This window comes from Haliotis cracherodii, unplaced genomic scaffold (genome assembly GCF_022045235.1).
Source record: "Haliotis cracherodii isolate W230 unplaced genomic scaffold, xgHalCrac1.p SCAF_6, whole genome shotgun sequence".
Classification (NCBI taxonomy): Eukaryota; Metazoa; Mollusca; class Gastropoda; order Lepetellida; family Haliotidae; genus Haliotis; species Haliotis cracherodii.
In genome coordinates, this window is record NW_027266319.1 from 56,002,652 (window position 1) to 56,019,409 (window position 16,758).

The 16,758-nt window shown below is 37.6% G+C and overlaps 3 protein-coding genes across 3 annotated transcripts; 2 read left to right on the forward strand and 1 right to left on the reverse strand.

Annotated features, from left to right (window-relative positions):
* The first annotated feature begins 2,445 nt into the window (after positions 1 to 2,445).
* LOC139444861 (uncharacterized) lies at positions 2,446 to 3,661 on the forward strand. The gene is made up of 3 exons (XM_071225852.1): positions 2,446 to 2,584; positions 3,307 to 3,426; positions 3,603 to 3,661. The coding sequence occupies exons 1-3, from the start codon at positions 2,446 to 2,448 to the stop codon at positions 3,659 to 3,661; spliced, it is 318 nt and encodes a 105-aa protein (XP_071081953.1).
* Positions 3,662 to 5,785: 2,124 nt separating this feature from the next.
* On the reverse strand, positions 5,786 to 7,008 carry LOC139444863 (uncharacterized). The gene is made up of 3 exons (XM_071225853.1): positions 6,870 to 7,008; positions 6,028 to 6,147; positions 5,786 to 5,844 (listed from the first exon to the last, which is right to left on the reverse strand). Exons 1-3 carry the CDS (start codon positions 7,006 to 7,008, stop codon positions 5,786 to 5,788), a joined length of 318 nt encoding a protein of 105 aa, XP_071081954.1.
* A 4,880-nt stretch (positions 7,009 to 11,888) lies between these two features.
* On the forward strand, positions 11,889 to 13,094 carry LOC139444935 (uncharacterized). The gene is made up of 3 exons (XM_071225957.1): positions 11,889 to 12,027; positions 12,712 to 12,831; positions 13,036 to 13,094. The coding sequence occupies exons 1-3, from the start codon at positions 11,889 to 11,891 to the stop codon at positions 13,092 to 13,094; spliced, it is 318 nt and encodes a 105-aa protein (XP_071082058.1).
* The last annotated feature ends 3,664 nt before the right edge of the window (positions 13,095 to 16,758 follow it).

The window sequence follows — 16,758 nt, forward strand, 5'->3', positions numbered from 1 at the left end:
CCAGAGGTGTATATGGCCATCTCTGAGAAAAACATATTTTCCATTCAGCAAACACTGGAGGCCTTCAAAACAACTGATGCATGAAAATACCACTGGGTCACAGGTCAATTGAATTTATTGTATAAGCGCACTTTACAGATATTGTCTCGGTGGGGCGTCCTCTGGCCACTTTGGTTCAGCTGCTGTCACATCTGTCAATCACTTTAACATACATCACAGGGGAAAGGTCAACAAGAAAGGTGACATCGATTTCGAGTAGTTCACATAAGTTTGATAAATACATGATCCCTATGTTTGAAGTAATTTGTTACTTATTGAATATTGAGTCACGGTCAAAACATTGTTTTCTATTCTTCCTTGTAATGACAAACATGTATATACCATATCGCCAAAGCTTGAACCTTAAAAAACACTTGGGACAGAGAATTCGAAATTCGTCGTAGTTCTTAAGTTCTTAAATGTGTACCCGAGTCTGTAAATGTGTACGTGAGGCTATTGTTGTGCATATAATACAGCACTTAAGTAACTGTAATGTCTTCAAATCTGCACATACACCATTTCGCAAACTACAATGTATATTTATCTATGCTGTAAAACAATATACACTCAAACCTCGCTGAATCCTCCAGAGCGCAAAGAGAAATTCTGTCTCTGTTGTGGAACAAGAAATTCCGGTTTTTTTCCACGATCTACCCCAAGCATACCAAGAATATCAAATGGCCAGTCAACAACATAATACATAAATAATACATAAACACACTTCATATACACCCCTCCCGAAGAGGACAATTAGAAAGTGTGAACTAAAGTAGATACTTATCTTAGCTAAGCTGTATGACTTGCGTCTTGTTATTCGTACAGTCAAGCTACAGAATGACACCCAATTGCTTACAACTGATATGTAATTTTGTAGATCCAAAATAAAAGAAACCCAAACATTTGCATGTTTATAGAAAGCATCTTGTCGGGTACAAGTTTTAAATTGAAAGCAGAGTTGTATGTAAATTTGTAGATCCAAAATAAAATAAACCAAAATTTTGGTTAAAGTGGTTAACAGATGTGACAGCAGCTGAACCAAAGTGGCCAGAGGACGCCCCACCGACACAATATCTGTAAAGTGCGCTTATACAATAAAGTCAATTGACCTGTGACCCAGTGGTAATTTCATGCATCAGTTGTTTTGAAGGCCTCCAGTGTTTGCTGAATGGAAAATATATGTTTTTCTCAGAGATGGCCATATACACCTCTGGAACACAAATATTAGAAATTGTAGCAGTATCCAGCTCGTGGTTTAAAACCTAACGTGGGACGCACAAATTCACATATACCCCGTGTGATACTGCCACAACGATTCAAAATTAAAACAAATTGAAAACAGATCGAAAACCACTGCTCGAATGAGCTAAGGGTAACTTGTGATGTCTCTCGTGTCGTTCTTTGACTCGTAAACAATGTGCAGCTTTGTGCTTCGTAGCAGGGTGCAATATATATGGCCTCGCTCATGAATACACGTGCAGCATGTTTTCTTCATGTCGGGGTATACGGGATATATTGTCCCACTCAGAAATGTATTTCCCTCCCACTTGAGATACGTAGAGTTTTATCAGTATCACATGAACCAATTAGATCTGAATATTCTGACATGGAGGTGTGATAAGTTTCTTTTAAATATTCTCAAACAAAAAATTTAAAAATAAATATCACACACAAATACACTTCACACAAACCCTCGTAAAGAGGACAATTAGGAGGTGTGGACTAAGTAGATACTTATCTCTTTTCATATTTACATTTGCACGTTTCTGTCAAACAGGCACTTAACATATTTTGGCAACAGATTCACTTCACGGGTTGATGAATGGAAAGAATGTATAAATACCAGGGACACGACATTCATAACAACTGTGACCTGTCTCGTGTCCTTCTGGTGAGTAATACTTTATGCACTATCTGTCTGATTAGTTTACGTGTAACTTATCATTTCAGTTGGCATTGGTTACAAAATGTGGATTTAACTGAGGATTAATTGTTTGTAATGATAGTCAGTCGTCAAATCCATTACATCTTAAGCAATCAACGTTTCATAAGGCAATCAGCAACAATAATCACACCCACATGAGAATGCAGCTTCTTAAAACAATTCAGTGGGGCACGGGGGGCTCAGTCGTCTAAGGCGCCGCAATTCGCTGTGCTGAGTTGCGTTCCTTGGGCACGCCAGATTGTGGGTTTGAATCCCGGTTCACCCCGATTATGTTTCTACGTTTGTAAGCACCATACCCGTGCTCGTGGGTCTCGCCGAAGTGGTAAACGTCTAAAACCTGCATCACTGCGGCCTTCCCTCCCATATTAAGCTGACACGCCGTGATATAACTGTTAATAGCTGCGTTAAACCCAACTCGCTCACACGCTAAAACAATTTATTTTCACTGCAGAATACATCCCAAGATGCGTTTGTTCCTTGTCCTCCTGCTTGTGGCCATAGTCTCCATCCCTCAGTCTGATGCCTGGGGACGACGGAGACGACGGTTCGTTAGATGGCGCACAGTTGGCACAATAGCAAAGATTGGAGCCAGGGTGTTGTTGGGTGAGTGAAGCCAAAGAGTACTTCATTAAGTGCCTGACATACAGTATCTTCTATTTTCCCAAACTGTAATGGAGTTACGGTTTAAGTTATAGAACAATGAGCGGCTGTAGTAGGACCAAATCGGTGATGTGTCAAGTACATTAACGTCTCTCTTTTACATCAGGTTCAAATGAAAGTAATAAATTAAATGACTAAAAGGCCAACTCTGCTTTCAGTGTAAAAATTGTAACTGACAGGATGCTTTCTATAATCATGCAGTTGTGTAGACCGATGCTCATGATATAAGTCACTGGATTGTCTGTGCCACACCCAGTTATTTAAGTCCCACTGTTATATTACCTGGAATATTGCTGAACAAAAACGGACACCGAACATTGTTTTTGAATGTATGAAAATATTACATGGACTAGTCTATTCTAGAAAACGAACATAATGAAAATGTGATCATGTCATTAAGCACTACAGAATGAGACAGAATGGTATTCGCTATTTGTTTTGATGTAAATCTTAGTCAGCCAGCCGAAGAGCTACATACGATGACGATTTGAAATGGAAACGAGTATATGTTTTGGAATGTTACTGTAGATGTATATGAATATGTTCATTTGATATCAATACTCATAGCCTGATTAAAAGTGACCACTATCTCATATTCCTTAACCGAAAATGCATTCGTGTTCTTTCATTTTGTATCTTTCCAAACATGACTATTTTCTTTCAAGGCAAACGTAATGTGGATAACCTTGATACAAACATGGACGGCACAATTGACCTGTCCGAAGCTGAGACGCTAATGGACAGACGATCGGCCATGGAGCTCCTTTCGTTCTCAGATGAAAATGGTAAGAGCTTTTGCCTTCAACTTCATTGATACAAATGAAATGTTTAAAATAATGTAATTATTTGTCAAGTGTTTGTATTAGTTTTGACGCTCATGGGTAATGTGGACCCTTTTCCCGAATAAATCTGACTCCTGAACATTTATTCTGACTGACTGCAACAACCTTTCTCCATTTAGGAGACTCAAGCGTGAGTTTGGAAGAGTTCGCAAGGAGCATCAACAACTTGGAGCAGTGAGTCAAATGTAAGGTGGAGCAAATCTTACTGCAATGATCCGTTTTATACAGTAGAAACCGTCATCCGTTCAACACAACTGTATCTGAAAATGTATGCTTCAGCAATAATTTCATGTCAAATATGCCAAGATCATATGATTTGATGTATTTCTTTTGTAGATCACTCTATTGAAGAGACACTGGCATCGCACTTTGAAGGCAATTTCGAGGATGTATTCCTGAATAGTGTTCCCACAAGTCAATAGTTTCAATAAATAATTATAACAATCACCTTTGTTGTGTCTTGCTCATTAAAGACGTCTTTACAGGTGTCATTTCAGACAACAGGTGATCCAATATGTAATGCTTGTATCTGTTTTCTAATGTGTTCACTGCCACCATCTCGTTCAACATAATATTGATTTTCAATCGTACAACAACATAATCAGCAAAATGTATATTATGTCAAGTATATCTGATATACAATATTTGTTTTGTTTGTTGTTTGTTTAATCGTGCAACAATACCAGCAAAGGTAGTTCCTCAAAAGGAGATATGACATGAGCATATGTATGTTCACATTGTTCTACACTGACATCTTTTGCAGTTATAAAAAAAATATATTCAAATAATATCATCATGAGATGAGAATGGTATATGATGTTTAATTGTTTGTTTGTTGTTGAACGGTGCACTCAGCAATATTCCAGCTATATGACGGCGGTCTGTAAATAATCGAGTATGGACCAGACAATCCAGTGATTGATATCATGAAAATAATTCCACCCAATTGGTATTCGATGACATGCATCAACCAAGTCAGCGAGCCTAACCACCCGATCCCGTTTGAATACGACAAGCATGGTCGCCTTATGGTTTGCTGAAAACCTATTCTATCCCGGATCTTCACGGCTCGTTATGTTAAGCGAGTGAGTGAGATAGTTCAATGTTAACGTCACATCGACAATACACTATTTCAGTCATATCAGTTATACATTCCTAACACACACACACACACACACACACACACACACACACACACACACACACACACACACACACACACACACACACACACACACACACACCAGTGATGCACAGTATCATAACTAGATTATCACAGTTTCAAATTAAATCAAGTTGAGAGCATGTAAAAGACAACAACAACAACACAATATAAAAAACGGACAAGGAACCGTAGGGACGATACTTCTGCCACCTGCACGGTTCCCCAGCAGAATTGACACTATCCCTTCAGCTGCTGGCAAGTGTAGTCAGTTTAATCCACCAGTTAAAACTAACAAATATACTACGCTTAAAAATGTGACAGTTTAAATTTACTTTGAAAGATGTGGAACGTATGTACCCCGTCAGCCGTCTTGATGTACATATCATATTTATCTCTGTACTTTATGTATGCTCTTGTACCACCGTCGGTGGTCTATGGAGAATAAAGAATCTGATATCAGTGTCACCCTGACAGGGTACATACGTCCCACATCTTTCAAAGTAAATTTAAACTATCACATTTATAAGCGTAGTTTATTTGTTAAACGGTTAACTGCAAAAGATGTCAGTGTAGAACAATGTGAACATACATATGCTCATGTCATAACTCCTTTTGAGGAACTACCTTTGCTGGTATTGTTGTACGATTAAACAAACAACAAACAAAACAAATATTGTATATCAGATATACTTGATATAATATACATTTTGCTGATTATGTTGTTGTACGATTGCAGATCAATATTATGTTGAACGAGATGGTGGCAGTGAACACATTGGAAAACAGATACAAGCATTACGTATTGGATCACCTGTTGTCTGAAATGACACCTGTAAAGACGTCTTTAATGAGCAAGACACAACAAAGGTGATTGTTATAATTATTTATTGAAACTATTGACTTGTGGGAACACTATTCAGGAATACATCCTCGAAATTGCCTTCAAAGTGCGATGCCAGTGTCTCTTCAATAGAGTGATCTACAAAAGAAATACATCAAATCATATGATCTTGGCATATTTGACATGAAATTATTGCTGAAGCATACATTTTCAGATACAGTTATGTTGAACGGATGACGGTTTCTACTGTATAAAACGGATCATTGCAGTAAGATTTGCTCCACCTTACATTTGACTCACTGCTCCAAGTTGTTGATGCTCCTTGCGAACTCTTCCAAACTCACGCTTGAGTCTCCTAAATGGAGAAAGGTTGTTGCAGTCAGTCAGAATAAATGTTCAGGAGTCAGATTTATTCGGGAAAAGGGTCCACATTACCCATGAGAGTAAAACAATACAAACATTTGACAAATAATTACATTATTTTAAAAGTAATAAACATTTCATTTGTATCAATGAAGTTGAAGGCAAAAGCTCTTACCATTTTCATCTGAGAACGAAAGGAGCTCCATGGCCGATCGTCTGTCCATTAGCGTCTCAGCTTCGGACAGGTCAATTGTGCCGTCCATGTTTGTATCAAGGTTATCCACATTACGTTTGCCTTGAAAGAAAATAGTCATGTTTGGAAAGATACAAAATGAAAGAACACGAATGCATTTTCGGTTAAGGAATATGAGATAGTGGTCACTTTTAATCAGGCTATGAGTATTGATATCAAATGAACATATTCATATACATCTACAGTAACATTCCAAAACATATACTCGTTTCCATTTCAAATCGTCATCGTATATAGCTCTTCGGCTGGCTGACTAAGATTTACATCAAAACAAATAGCGAACACCATTCTGTCTCATCCTGTAGTGCTTAATGACATGATCACATTTTCATTATGTTCGTTTTCTAGAATAGACTAGTCCATGTAATATTTTCATACATTCAAAAACAATGTTCGGTGTCCGTTTTCGTTCAGCAATATTCCAGGTAATATAACAGTGGGACTTAAATAACTGGGTGTGGCACAGACAATCCAGTGACTTATATCATGAGCATCGGTCTACACAACTGCATAATTATAGAAAGCATCCTTTCGGTTACAATTTTTACACTGAAAGCAGAGTTGGCCTTTTAGTCATTTAATTTATTACTTTCATTTGAACCTGATGTAAAAGAGAGACGTTAATGTACTTGATACATCACCGATTTGGTCCTACTACAGCTGCTCATTGTTCTATAACTTAAACCGTAACTCCATTACAGTTTGGGAAAATAGAAGATACTGTATGTGAGGCACTTAATGAAGTACTCTTTGGCTTCACTCACCCAACAACACCCTGGCTCCAATCTTTGCTATTGTGCCAACTGTGCGCCATCTAACGAACCGTCGTCTCCGTCGTCCCCAGGCATCAGACTGAGGGATGGAGACTATGGCCACAAGCAGGAGGACAAGGAACAAACGCATCTTGGGATGTATTCTGCAGTGAAAATAAATTGTTTTAGCGTGTGAGCGAGTTGGGTTTAACGCAGCTATTAACAGTTATATCACGGCGTGTCAGCTCAATATGGGAGGGAAGGCCGCAGTGATGCAGGTTTTAGACGTTTACCACTTCGGCGAGACCCACGAGCACGGGTATGGTGCTTACAAACGTAGAAACATAATCGGGGTGAACCGGGATTCAAACCCACAATCTGGCGTGCCCAAGGAACGCAACTCAGCACAGCGAATTGCGGCGCCTTAGACGACTGAGCCCCCCGTGCCCCACTGAATTGTTTTAAGAAGCCGTATTCTCATGTGGTGTGATTATTGTTGCTGATTGCCTCATGAAACGTTGATTGCTTAAGATGTAATGGGTTTGACGACTGACTATCATTACAAACAATTAAATCCTCAGTTAAATCCACATTTTGTAACCAATGAAAACTGAAATGATAAGTTACACGTAAACTAATCAGACAGATAGTGCATAAAGTATTACTCACCAGAAGGACACGAGACAGGTCACAGTTGTTATGAATGTCGTGTCCCTGGTATTTATATATTCTTTCCATTCATCAACCCGTGAAGTGAATCTGTTGCCAAAATATGTTAAGTGCCTGTTTGACAGAAACGTGCAAATGTAAATATGAAAAGAGATAAGTATCTACTTAGTCCACACCTCCTTATTGTTGGGTTGGGTATGAAGTGTGTTTGTGTGTGATATTGATTGAATGGCCATTTGATATTCTTGGGGTGATGGGGGTAATCAGTGAAAAAGGATTTGAAGAAATTACAGTTACGGAAGTGATGCATTATATGCACAACAATAGCCTCGGGTACATATTTGAAAGACTAACTTACGAGCTGCGACGAATTACGGATTCTGTGTCCCCAGCGTACCTGTTTTGTAGGTTTCAAGCCATGGCGATATGGTATACATATGTTTGTGAATACAAGTAGGAATAGAAAAATACTTCGATCGTGATTCATAGGTTCTCAGAGAATGAACTCTACAATATTCAATGAGAAAGAAATTAGTTTAAACAAAGAGATCATGCATTTTTCACACTTAAGTAAACTACCCCAATTTGATATCACCTTTCTTGTTGACCTTTCCTGTGTGATATATGTTAAAGTGATTGACAGATGTGACAGCAGCTGAACCAAAGTGGCCACAGGACGCCCCACCGAGACAATATCTGTAAAGTGCGCTTATACATTAAATTCAATTGACCCGTGACCCAGTGGTATTTTCATAATGCGTCAGTTGTTTTGATGGCTTCCAGTGTTTGCTGAATGGAAAATATATTTTTCTCAGAGATGGCCATATGCACCACTGGTTCACAAATATTAGAAGTTGTAGCAATATACGGCACCTGATATTAAACCTTACGTGGAACGTATAAAATCACATATACCACGTGTGATAATGTCACAACGATTATATCTTACTTCCCCGTTTCAATCGGCCATTGTAAAAGAATTGAAAACAGATAGAAAACAGCTGTTCGAATGAGCTGAGGTATACATTGATAACATACAACACAATATGAAAACGGACAGGAGATTACCAAACAATTGGCCCAAAACATGCAGCCTGTTTCCTTCATAGCGGGGTATACAGGATTTACATAAGTGTTCCTACAAGTAAATGGTTTCAATATATCGTTATAACAATCACCTTTGTCATGCCTTGCACATTAGATGTCTTAACAGCAGGTGATCCGATATGTCATGCTTGTAACAGATTTGCAATGTTTCATTGCCACAATCTCCTTCAAGATATGGATCTGCAATCGTACAAAAACATTATCAGCAAAAGTAGTTCCTCAAAGAGTTTTTCCATAAGGGTATGGATGTTTGCATTGTTTCACATTGAGATCTTTTGTAGTTTGTTTTCGAACATATCTAAAAAATATCATCATTAGATGAGACGAGACCCCTGTGAAGATCCAGGGTAGAATAGGTCTTCTCAACCCATGCTTCCCGTACAAGGCGGTTATGCTTGTCGTAAGAGGCGACTAACGAGATCGGGTGGTCAGACTCGCTGACTTGGTTGATGCATGTCATCAATCCCAAATGCGTGGATCGATGCTCATGATATAAATCACTGGATTGTCTGGTCCAGACTCGATTATTTACAGACCGCCGTCAACAAACCAACAACAACGACAACAACTCAACATGATACATTAAAATCATCAACAATTAATGACCCATCAAGAGAGCCATTTACAACCTTAGGTCATCTATTTATTTAACGTTACCTATTATATGCTTACCTTGCGGGACACCCTGATTGTAATCGTAAATATCAGACAAGGTGGAACCCATATGTTCCTGGAAAGGCCCCATCTCATTCAGATCTTTTAAAATTCCATATTTCCAGATGGTATCATAAGCTTTCTCTCAGTCGGAAAGTTTTGATATAGTGTGTTGTTTATTTATTATGCCATTTTTAACAAACGTTTCCAATCGCACCAAATGGTCAATGCTGCTTCTATTTTTCCTACACTTCTTCATCATCAAAATATGGCCCTGTGATTTAAATAACGATGAAGATTACAATGAAGTATTTTCATTACATGAGTAAATACCGCCCTGGAGCAAGCTCGTGATATAGCAGCGGGATGATAATATCCACTATCAGTTTTTGAAGCATTTACCTGAATCATGTAATGAAATACGTTTACACATATTTGACCTACTATGGCCGTCAGTGAGTTTTCCTCCTTCGTGGCATAATGCCATTGTCGTCCCCATAGCAAAACCTGGCCGGGATCATATAGATCCCTCAAATTACCGCCCTATATGTTTAACCAGTTGCGTTTGAAAAACCTCGGAACGAATGGAAATAATATAGATAAGTTTGGCATCTGGAAACCAAGAATCTTATTATTGATATTCAATGTGGTAGAAGTAGAAGTACTATTGAACATTAAGTTCGATTACAATCCTTTGTTAAAAATGCTATAGTCATTAAACAACGGTATCAATCTTCTTTGATCTTGAGAAAGCATACGGTACTATCGTGAAGCATGGAATTTTAAAGGATTTACATGCTTTCGGCTGGGGGGTTTACCTCATTTTATATCACTGTTTGTAACAGACAGTTAAATTCAAGTTTGAAAGGACTAAACCCTGTCTGATTATTATTTTGTCTGTCACATTATTTGGTATTATTCAGTAGATGGATCACTTTTCGTGGATAATTTTAATATTGTTTGTTGTTACAAATCTGTAGTGGTCCCATGAAAATGGGTTTAAATTTCCTAAATCAAAAATTAATTGTATACACTGCAGAAAATATAAGACACATAAGAAACGCGAATTATGTTTGAATATGGACGAACATTAACCAGTAATTTAAACAACATATAGATACTATTTCGTCTCAGGCCTTGCCTTGGAGAATTTCGAACCTTTACTTTACATAGTCTGTCGTGGATACGGAGTAGCCATCCTTTAAAGAACACAGCCTGAAATTATCACCATCACCAAATTACATTTTAATCACTCAAATCCAGCTTGTGTATTTAATCCTGTTTACGAAGATATTTACAATACAAAATCATCTCTTATTCCATCACTTGAAATAAGAATCATATCTGCCATTTCTGCTATTCATAATATACTTCAAGATATAGCCCCCGTCCAACCCCTCCTTGGCAAATGGTAAGGCCAAATGTAGACCTGACATTAACTAAACTGAAGAAATCAGACACAAACCCGCTAATTAATAAACAAGATTACAACCAATTAAAAAACACAAATGAAGTGGGCCAGGGGATATAGGAATGGAGTTCGTCCGTCCGTTTCTCAATGGGGACAACTTTTCTAAAAATGTGCAAGGCATGACAAAGGTATTGTTATAACAATATATTGAAACAATTTACTTGTAGAAACACTAATGGAAATCCTGTATACACGTATAAGCGCACTTTACAGATATTGTCTCGGCGGGGCGTCCTGTGGCCACTCTGGTTAAGCTGCTGTCACATCTGTCAATCACTTTAACATATATCTCAGGGGAAAGGTCAACAAGAAAGGCGACATCAAACTACAGTAGTTTACATAAGTTTGATAAATACATGATCCATCTCTTTGAACTAATTTCTTGCTCATTGAATATTGTAGAGTTCATTCTCTGAGAACCTATGAATCACGATCGAAGCATTTTTCTATTCCTACTTGTACTCACAAACATGTATGTACCATCAATTTCACACAAACATGTATGTACCATATCGCCATGGCTTATATAACGGGTACACTAGGGACACAGAATTCGTAAATAGTCGTAGCTCGGAAGTTAGTCTTTCAAATATGTACCTGAGGCTGTTGTTGTGCATATAATGCACCACTTTCGTAACTGTAATTTCTTCAAATCCTTTTTCACTTATTACCCCCATCACCCCAAGAATATCAAATGGCCATTCAATCAACATCACACACAAACACCACAGTTCATGCCAAACCCTCCCGAAGATGACAATTAGGAAGTGTGGACTAAAGTAGATACTTATCTCTTGTCATATTTACATTATCACGTTTCTGTCAAACAAGCACTTAATATATTTTGGCAACAGATTTACTTCACAGGTTGTTCAACGGAAAGAATGTATAAATACCAGGGTCAGTACATTCATGATAACACTGACCTGACTCGTGTCCTTCTGGTGAGTAATACTTTATGCACTATCTGTCTGATTAGTTTACGTGTAACTTATCATATTATTTTTTTCGGAGCAGACTGTCTTAAAGTTGCCATTGTTACATAATTTACCCGAGACAATTGTTTGTAATGATAATCATGGGTGTAATTTGGGGAAATTCTTTCTTTTCACTACAGAATACATCCCAAGATGCGTTTGTTCCTTGTCCTCCTGCTTGTGGCCATAGTCTCCATCCCTCAGTCTGATGCCTGGGGACGACGGAGACGACGGTTCGTTAGATGGCGCACAGTTGGCACAATAGCAAAGATCGGAGCCAGGGTGTTGTTGGGTGAGTGAAGCCAAAGAGTACTTCATTAAGTGCCTCACATACAGTATCTTCTATTTTCTAAAAACTGTAGATTTAGTTAAGGTTTAGGTTTATAGGAGAATCAGCGGCTTTAGTAGGCTGTAGTGAGACATAGTGGGTGATGTATAAAGTGCATTAATCTCACTCCTTTACATCATGTTCAAATGAAGGTAATAAATGAAAAGACAAATCTGCATTCAGTGAAAGAAATATAACCGACAAGATGCGTTCTATAATCATGCCACTGCTTAGACCAATGATGTAAGTCAATGGATTGTCTGGTTCACACTCCATTATTTAAAGACTGCTGTTATATTACCTGGAATATTGCTGATAGAAAACAACCACAGACACAATAAAATATTGTTTTACAATACATGAATGTTTCGTTTGAAAAGTCTATTCTAGTACACAAACATAATGAAAATGTGCACATGTCATTAAGCAATACAGACTGTTTATAAGTGTATCTTAGACACTCTCCAGAAGAGCTACATGCGGTGAGATCAAAAGGAAAAGAGTAATGGAATAGCTTTGTGTTCAGTGTATTTAAATACTCATATTCATCGCCTGATTAACATGACTACTAACACATCCTCCATAACCGAAACTCCATTCATGTTCTTTCATGTTGTATCTTTCCAAACATGACTATTTTCTTTTAAGGCAAACGTAATGTGGATAACCTTGATACAAACAAGGATGGGACAATTGACTTGTCAGAAGCTGAGACGCTAATGGACAGACGATCGGCCATGGAGCTCCTTTCGTTCTTAGATGAAAATGGTTAGAGCTTTTGTATTCAATTTCATTGATACAAATGATTTGAATTTCTTCATTTGTCAAGAAGTCTTGATAGCATAGAAGATGAATACTTGTGTGTTTGTATTTACATTGACCATCATTGGGAAATTGGACCCGTTTTAAAGTATATCCGATAGACTCATGAATATTTATTCTGACTGACTGCAACAACCTTTCTCCACTTAGGAGACTCAAGCGTGAGTTTGGAAGAGTTCGCAAGGAGCATCAACAACTTGGACCAGTGAGGCAAATGTAAGGTAGAGCAAATCCTTCTGCAATGATTCCGTTTTGTAAAGTAGAAACCGCCATCCGTTCAACATGTCTGTATGTGAAAACGTATGTTTAAGCAACGATTTCATGTCAAATATGCCAAGATCATATGATTTGATGTACTTCTTTTGTAGAGCACTCCATCGAATAGGCACTGGCATCGCACTTGGAAGACGTTCTCAATGATATTTTCCTGAATAGTGTTCCTACTGAAAGATGGTTTCAATAAATCACTATAGCAATCACCTTTGTTGTGCCTTGTTAATTACATGTCTTAATAGCAGTCATTTTAGACAGCAGGTGATGCAATATGTAATGCTTGTAACTGATTTCCAATGTGTTCAATGCAACCATCTCCTTCAAGATATGGATCTGCAATCGTATAACAACATAATCAGCAAAATGTATATCAAGACTTAGTACAACTGACATACAATAGGTTTGCTTTGAAGATGAACAATGGGTATCTTTTCTGCATCATAATACGCAGTGCATATAATTCACATTAACATATCTCGGGACAATCCACTCATGGCAATCTCTCTTTAAAAATGACAAACGCTTTCCAGGATCATGACAAATCTATTCTGAAAGCAGAGTTCATTGTGCGATTCCCATTATAACATAAGCATATGTTTATGTATCACTGTCAAATAGTGATGATACCGTGTGTGTGCAATTTAGGAATGCATTTAAAAGAAACAAACAAATTCCTGTTTTCATGGCAACAAGTTTGACTTTGACCCTGTTCAACAACATCGAGAACAACCTCGACATGATACATTAACATCATCAACAAATAGGGACCCATCAACAGAGCTATTTAAAACCTTAGGTCAACTATTTATTTAACGTTACCGATAATATGCTACCTCGAGGGACACCCTGATTGTAATCGTAAATATCAGACATGGTGGAACCCATATGTTCCTGGAAAGGCCCCATCTCATTCAGATCTTTTAAAATTCCATATTTCCAGATGGTATCATAAGCTTTTTCTCAGTCGGAAAGTTTTGGTATAGTGTGTTGTTTATTTATTATGCCATTTTTAACAAACGTTTCCAATCGCACCAAATGGTCAATGCCGCTTCTATTTTTCCTAAACTGCCTCTGGGTTCCTGGAAATGCCTATCTGTTAAAAAATGTGACACAGTGGGGTAAAGGACCTATCAGCCCCATCTCATTCAGATATTTTAAAATTCCATATTTCCAGATGGTATCATAAGCTTTAGGCTATGGTGTGTTGTATATTTATTAATCAATTTTTAACAAACGTTTCCAATCGCACCAAATGGTCAATGCTACTTCTATTTTTTCTAAACTTCTTCATCATCAAAATATGGCCCTGTGATTTAAATAACGATGAAGATTACAATGTATTTTCATTACATGAGTTAAATACCGACCCTGAGCAAGCAGGGGATGATAATATCCCTTATCAGTAGTTGAAGCATTTACCTGAATCATGTCTTGAAAGAACGTTTACACATATTTGACCTACTGTGGCCGTCAGTGAGTTTTCCTCCTTCGTGGCATAATGCCATTGTCGTCCCTATAGCAACACATGGCCGGGAACATACAGATCCCTCAAATTACCGCCCTATATGTTTAACCAGTTGCGTTTGCAAAACCGTGGAACGAATGAAAATAATAGATAAGTTTGGCATCTGGAAACCAAGAATCTTATTATAAATATTCAAAGTGGTAGAAGTACTATTGAACATTAAGTTCGATTACAATCCTTTGTTAAAAATGCTATAGTCATTAAACAGCGGTATCAATTTTCTTTGAGCTTGAGAAAGCATACGGTACTACCGTGAAGCATGGTATTTTAAAGGATTTACATGCTTTTGGCTGGGGGGTTTACCTCATTTTATATCACTGTTTGTAACAGACAGTTAAATTCAAGTTCGAGAGTACTGAACCCTGTCTGATTATTATTGTTATAATCAGGATCAGGGTGTTCCACAAGGCAGTATTTTGTCTGTCACATTATTTAGTATTATTCAGTAGATGGATCACTTTTCGTGGATAATTTTAATATTGTTTGTTGTTACAAATCTGTAGTGGTCCCATGAAAATGGGTTTAAATTTCCTAAATCAAAAATTAATTGTATACACTGCAGAAAATATAAGACACATAAGAAACGTGAATTATGTTTGAATAGTTTTGATCACCATCTACGTTTCTAACCGCACATTAAATACCTTAAAGGTAAATGACTGAAGGCATTTGATTTGTTGAAAGCTGCAACTAATTCAAGGGGGGAGGGGATCAGACATCCCTCTTTACACAAATCACTGATCCATTTACTTGATCATGGCGCCATCGTCTATGGAGGAGCATTAACCAGTAATTTAAAACACATATAGATACTATTCATCATCAAAGCCTCAGGCCTTGCCTTGGAGAATTTCGAACTTCTACTTTGCATTGTCTGTAGTGGATACGGAGTAGCCATCCTTTACAGAACACAGCCTGAAATTATCACCATCACCAAATTATATTTTAATCACTCAAATCCAGCATGTGTATTTAATCCTGTTTACGAAGATATTTTCAGTACGAAATCATCTCTTATTCCATCACTAGGAATAAGAATCAAATCTGCCATTTCTGCTGCTCATATTATACTTCAAGATATAGCCCCCGTCCAACCCCTCCTTGGCAAATGGTAAGGCCAAATGTAGACCTGACATTAACTAAACTGAAGAAATCAGACACAAACAATCAATCAATTAAGAAACACCTATGAAGTGGGCCAGGGGGTACGGGAATGGAGTTCGTTCATCCGTTTCTCAATGGGGACAACTTTTCTCACAAACAAGGTAAGTCAAAGAAATGAACTTGTACACACTAAACTGGTCATGATCTCAGATGAGTTCGAAAATAAGTGTCGTAATTTCATTTTAACAGAGTTATTGCCCTTGCCTGGTGTTTTACTGCGTGAAATGGGGACAAGTTTTCTCAGAAACTACTGAAGTATCATATGATTTGATGTATTTCTTTTGTAGAACACTCCTTCGAATAGGCACTGGCATCGCACTTGGAAGACGTTCTCAAGGATGTTTTCCTGAATAGTGTTCATACAAAAAAATGTTTCAATAAATCATTATAACAATCACCTTTGTCTAGCTTGCTCATTAGACGTCTTAACAGCAGTCATTTTAGACAGCAGGTGATGCAATATGTAATGCTTGTAACAGATTTCTAATGTGTTCACTGCAACCATCTCCTTCAGGATTTGGATCTGCAATCGTACAACCACGTAATCAGCAAAATGTATATTATATCAAGTACAACTGATATACAATAGGTTTGCTCTAAACGTGAAACTTGGGTATCTTTTCTACGTCATAATACACAGTGCATATCATTCACATTAATAAAGGAACATCTCTGGGGACATTCCACTCATGACAATCTTTCATAAAAAGTTTAAAACACACTTTCATGATCATTCGAAAGGTCTTCTGAAAGTCCATTGTACGGTTACCATTATAACAGAAGCATATTTTATGTATCACTGTCAAATAGTGATGATACCGTGTGTTTGGATATTTAGGAATGAATTTAAAAGAAAAAAATTCCTGTTTCCATGGCAACGAAGTTCCGAATCCCAATTCCACAGTATTGTT

Coding starts and splice junctions, on each gene's coding strand:
- LOC139444935 (XM_071225957.1), top strand. CDS start 11,889: ATGCGTTTGTTCCTTGTCCTCCTGCTTGTGGCCATAGTCTCCATCCCT. Junction 12,028..12,711: donor CGGAGCCAGGGTGTTGTTGG/GTGAGTGAAGCC, acceptor TTTTCTTTTAAG/GCAAACGTAATGTGGATAAC. Junction 12,832..13,035: donor TTCGTTCTTAGATGAAAATG/GTTAGAGCTTTT, acceptor TTCTCCACTTAG/GAGACTCAAGCGTGAGTTTG.
- LOC139444863 (XM_071225853.1), bottom strand. CDS start 7,008: ATGCGTTTGTTCCTTGTCCTCCTGCTTGTGGCCATAGTCTCCATCCCT. Junction 6,148..6,869: donor TGGAGCCAGGGTGTTGTTGG/GTGAGTGAAGCC, acceptor TTTTCTTTCAAG/GCAAACGTAATGTGGATAAC. Junction 5,845..6,027: donor TTCGTTCTCAGATGAAAATG/GTAAGAGCTTTT, acceptor TTCTCCATTTAG/GAGACTCAAGCGTGAGTTTG.
- LOC139444861 (XM_071225852.1), top strand. CDS start 2,446: ATGCGTTTGTTCCTTGTCCTCCTGCTTGTGGCCATAGTCTCCATCCCT. Junction 2,585..3,306: donor TGGAGCCAGGGTGTTGTTGG/GTGAGTGAAGCC, acceptor TTTTCTTTCAAG/GCAAACGTAATGTGGATAAC. Junction 3,427..3,602: donor TTCGTTCTCAGATGAAAATG/GTAAGAGCTTTT, acceptor TTCTCCATTTAG/GAGACTCAAGCGTGAGTTTG.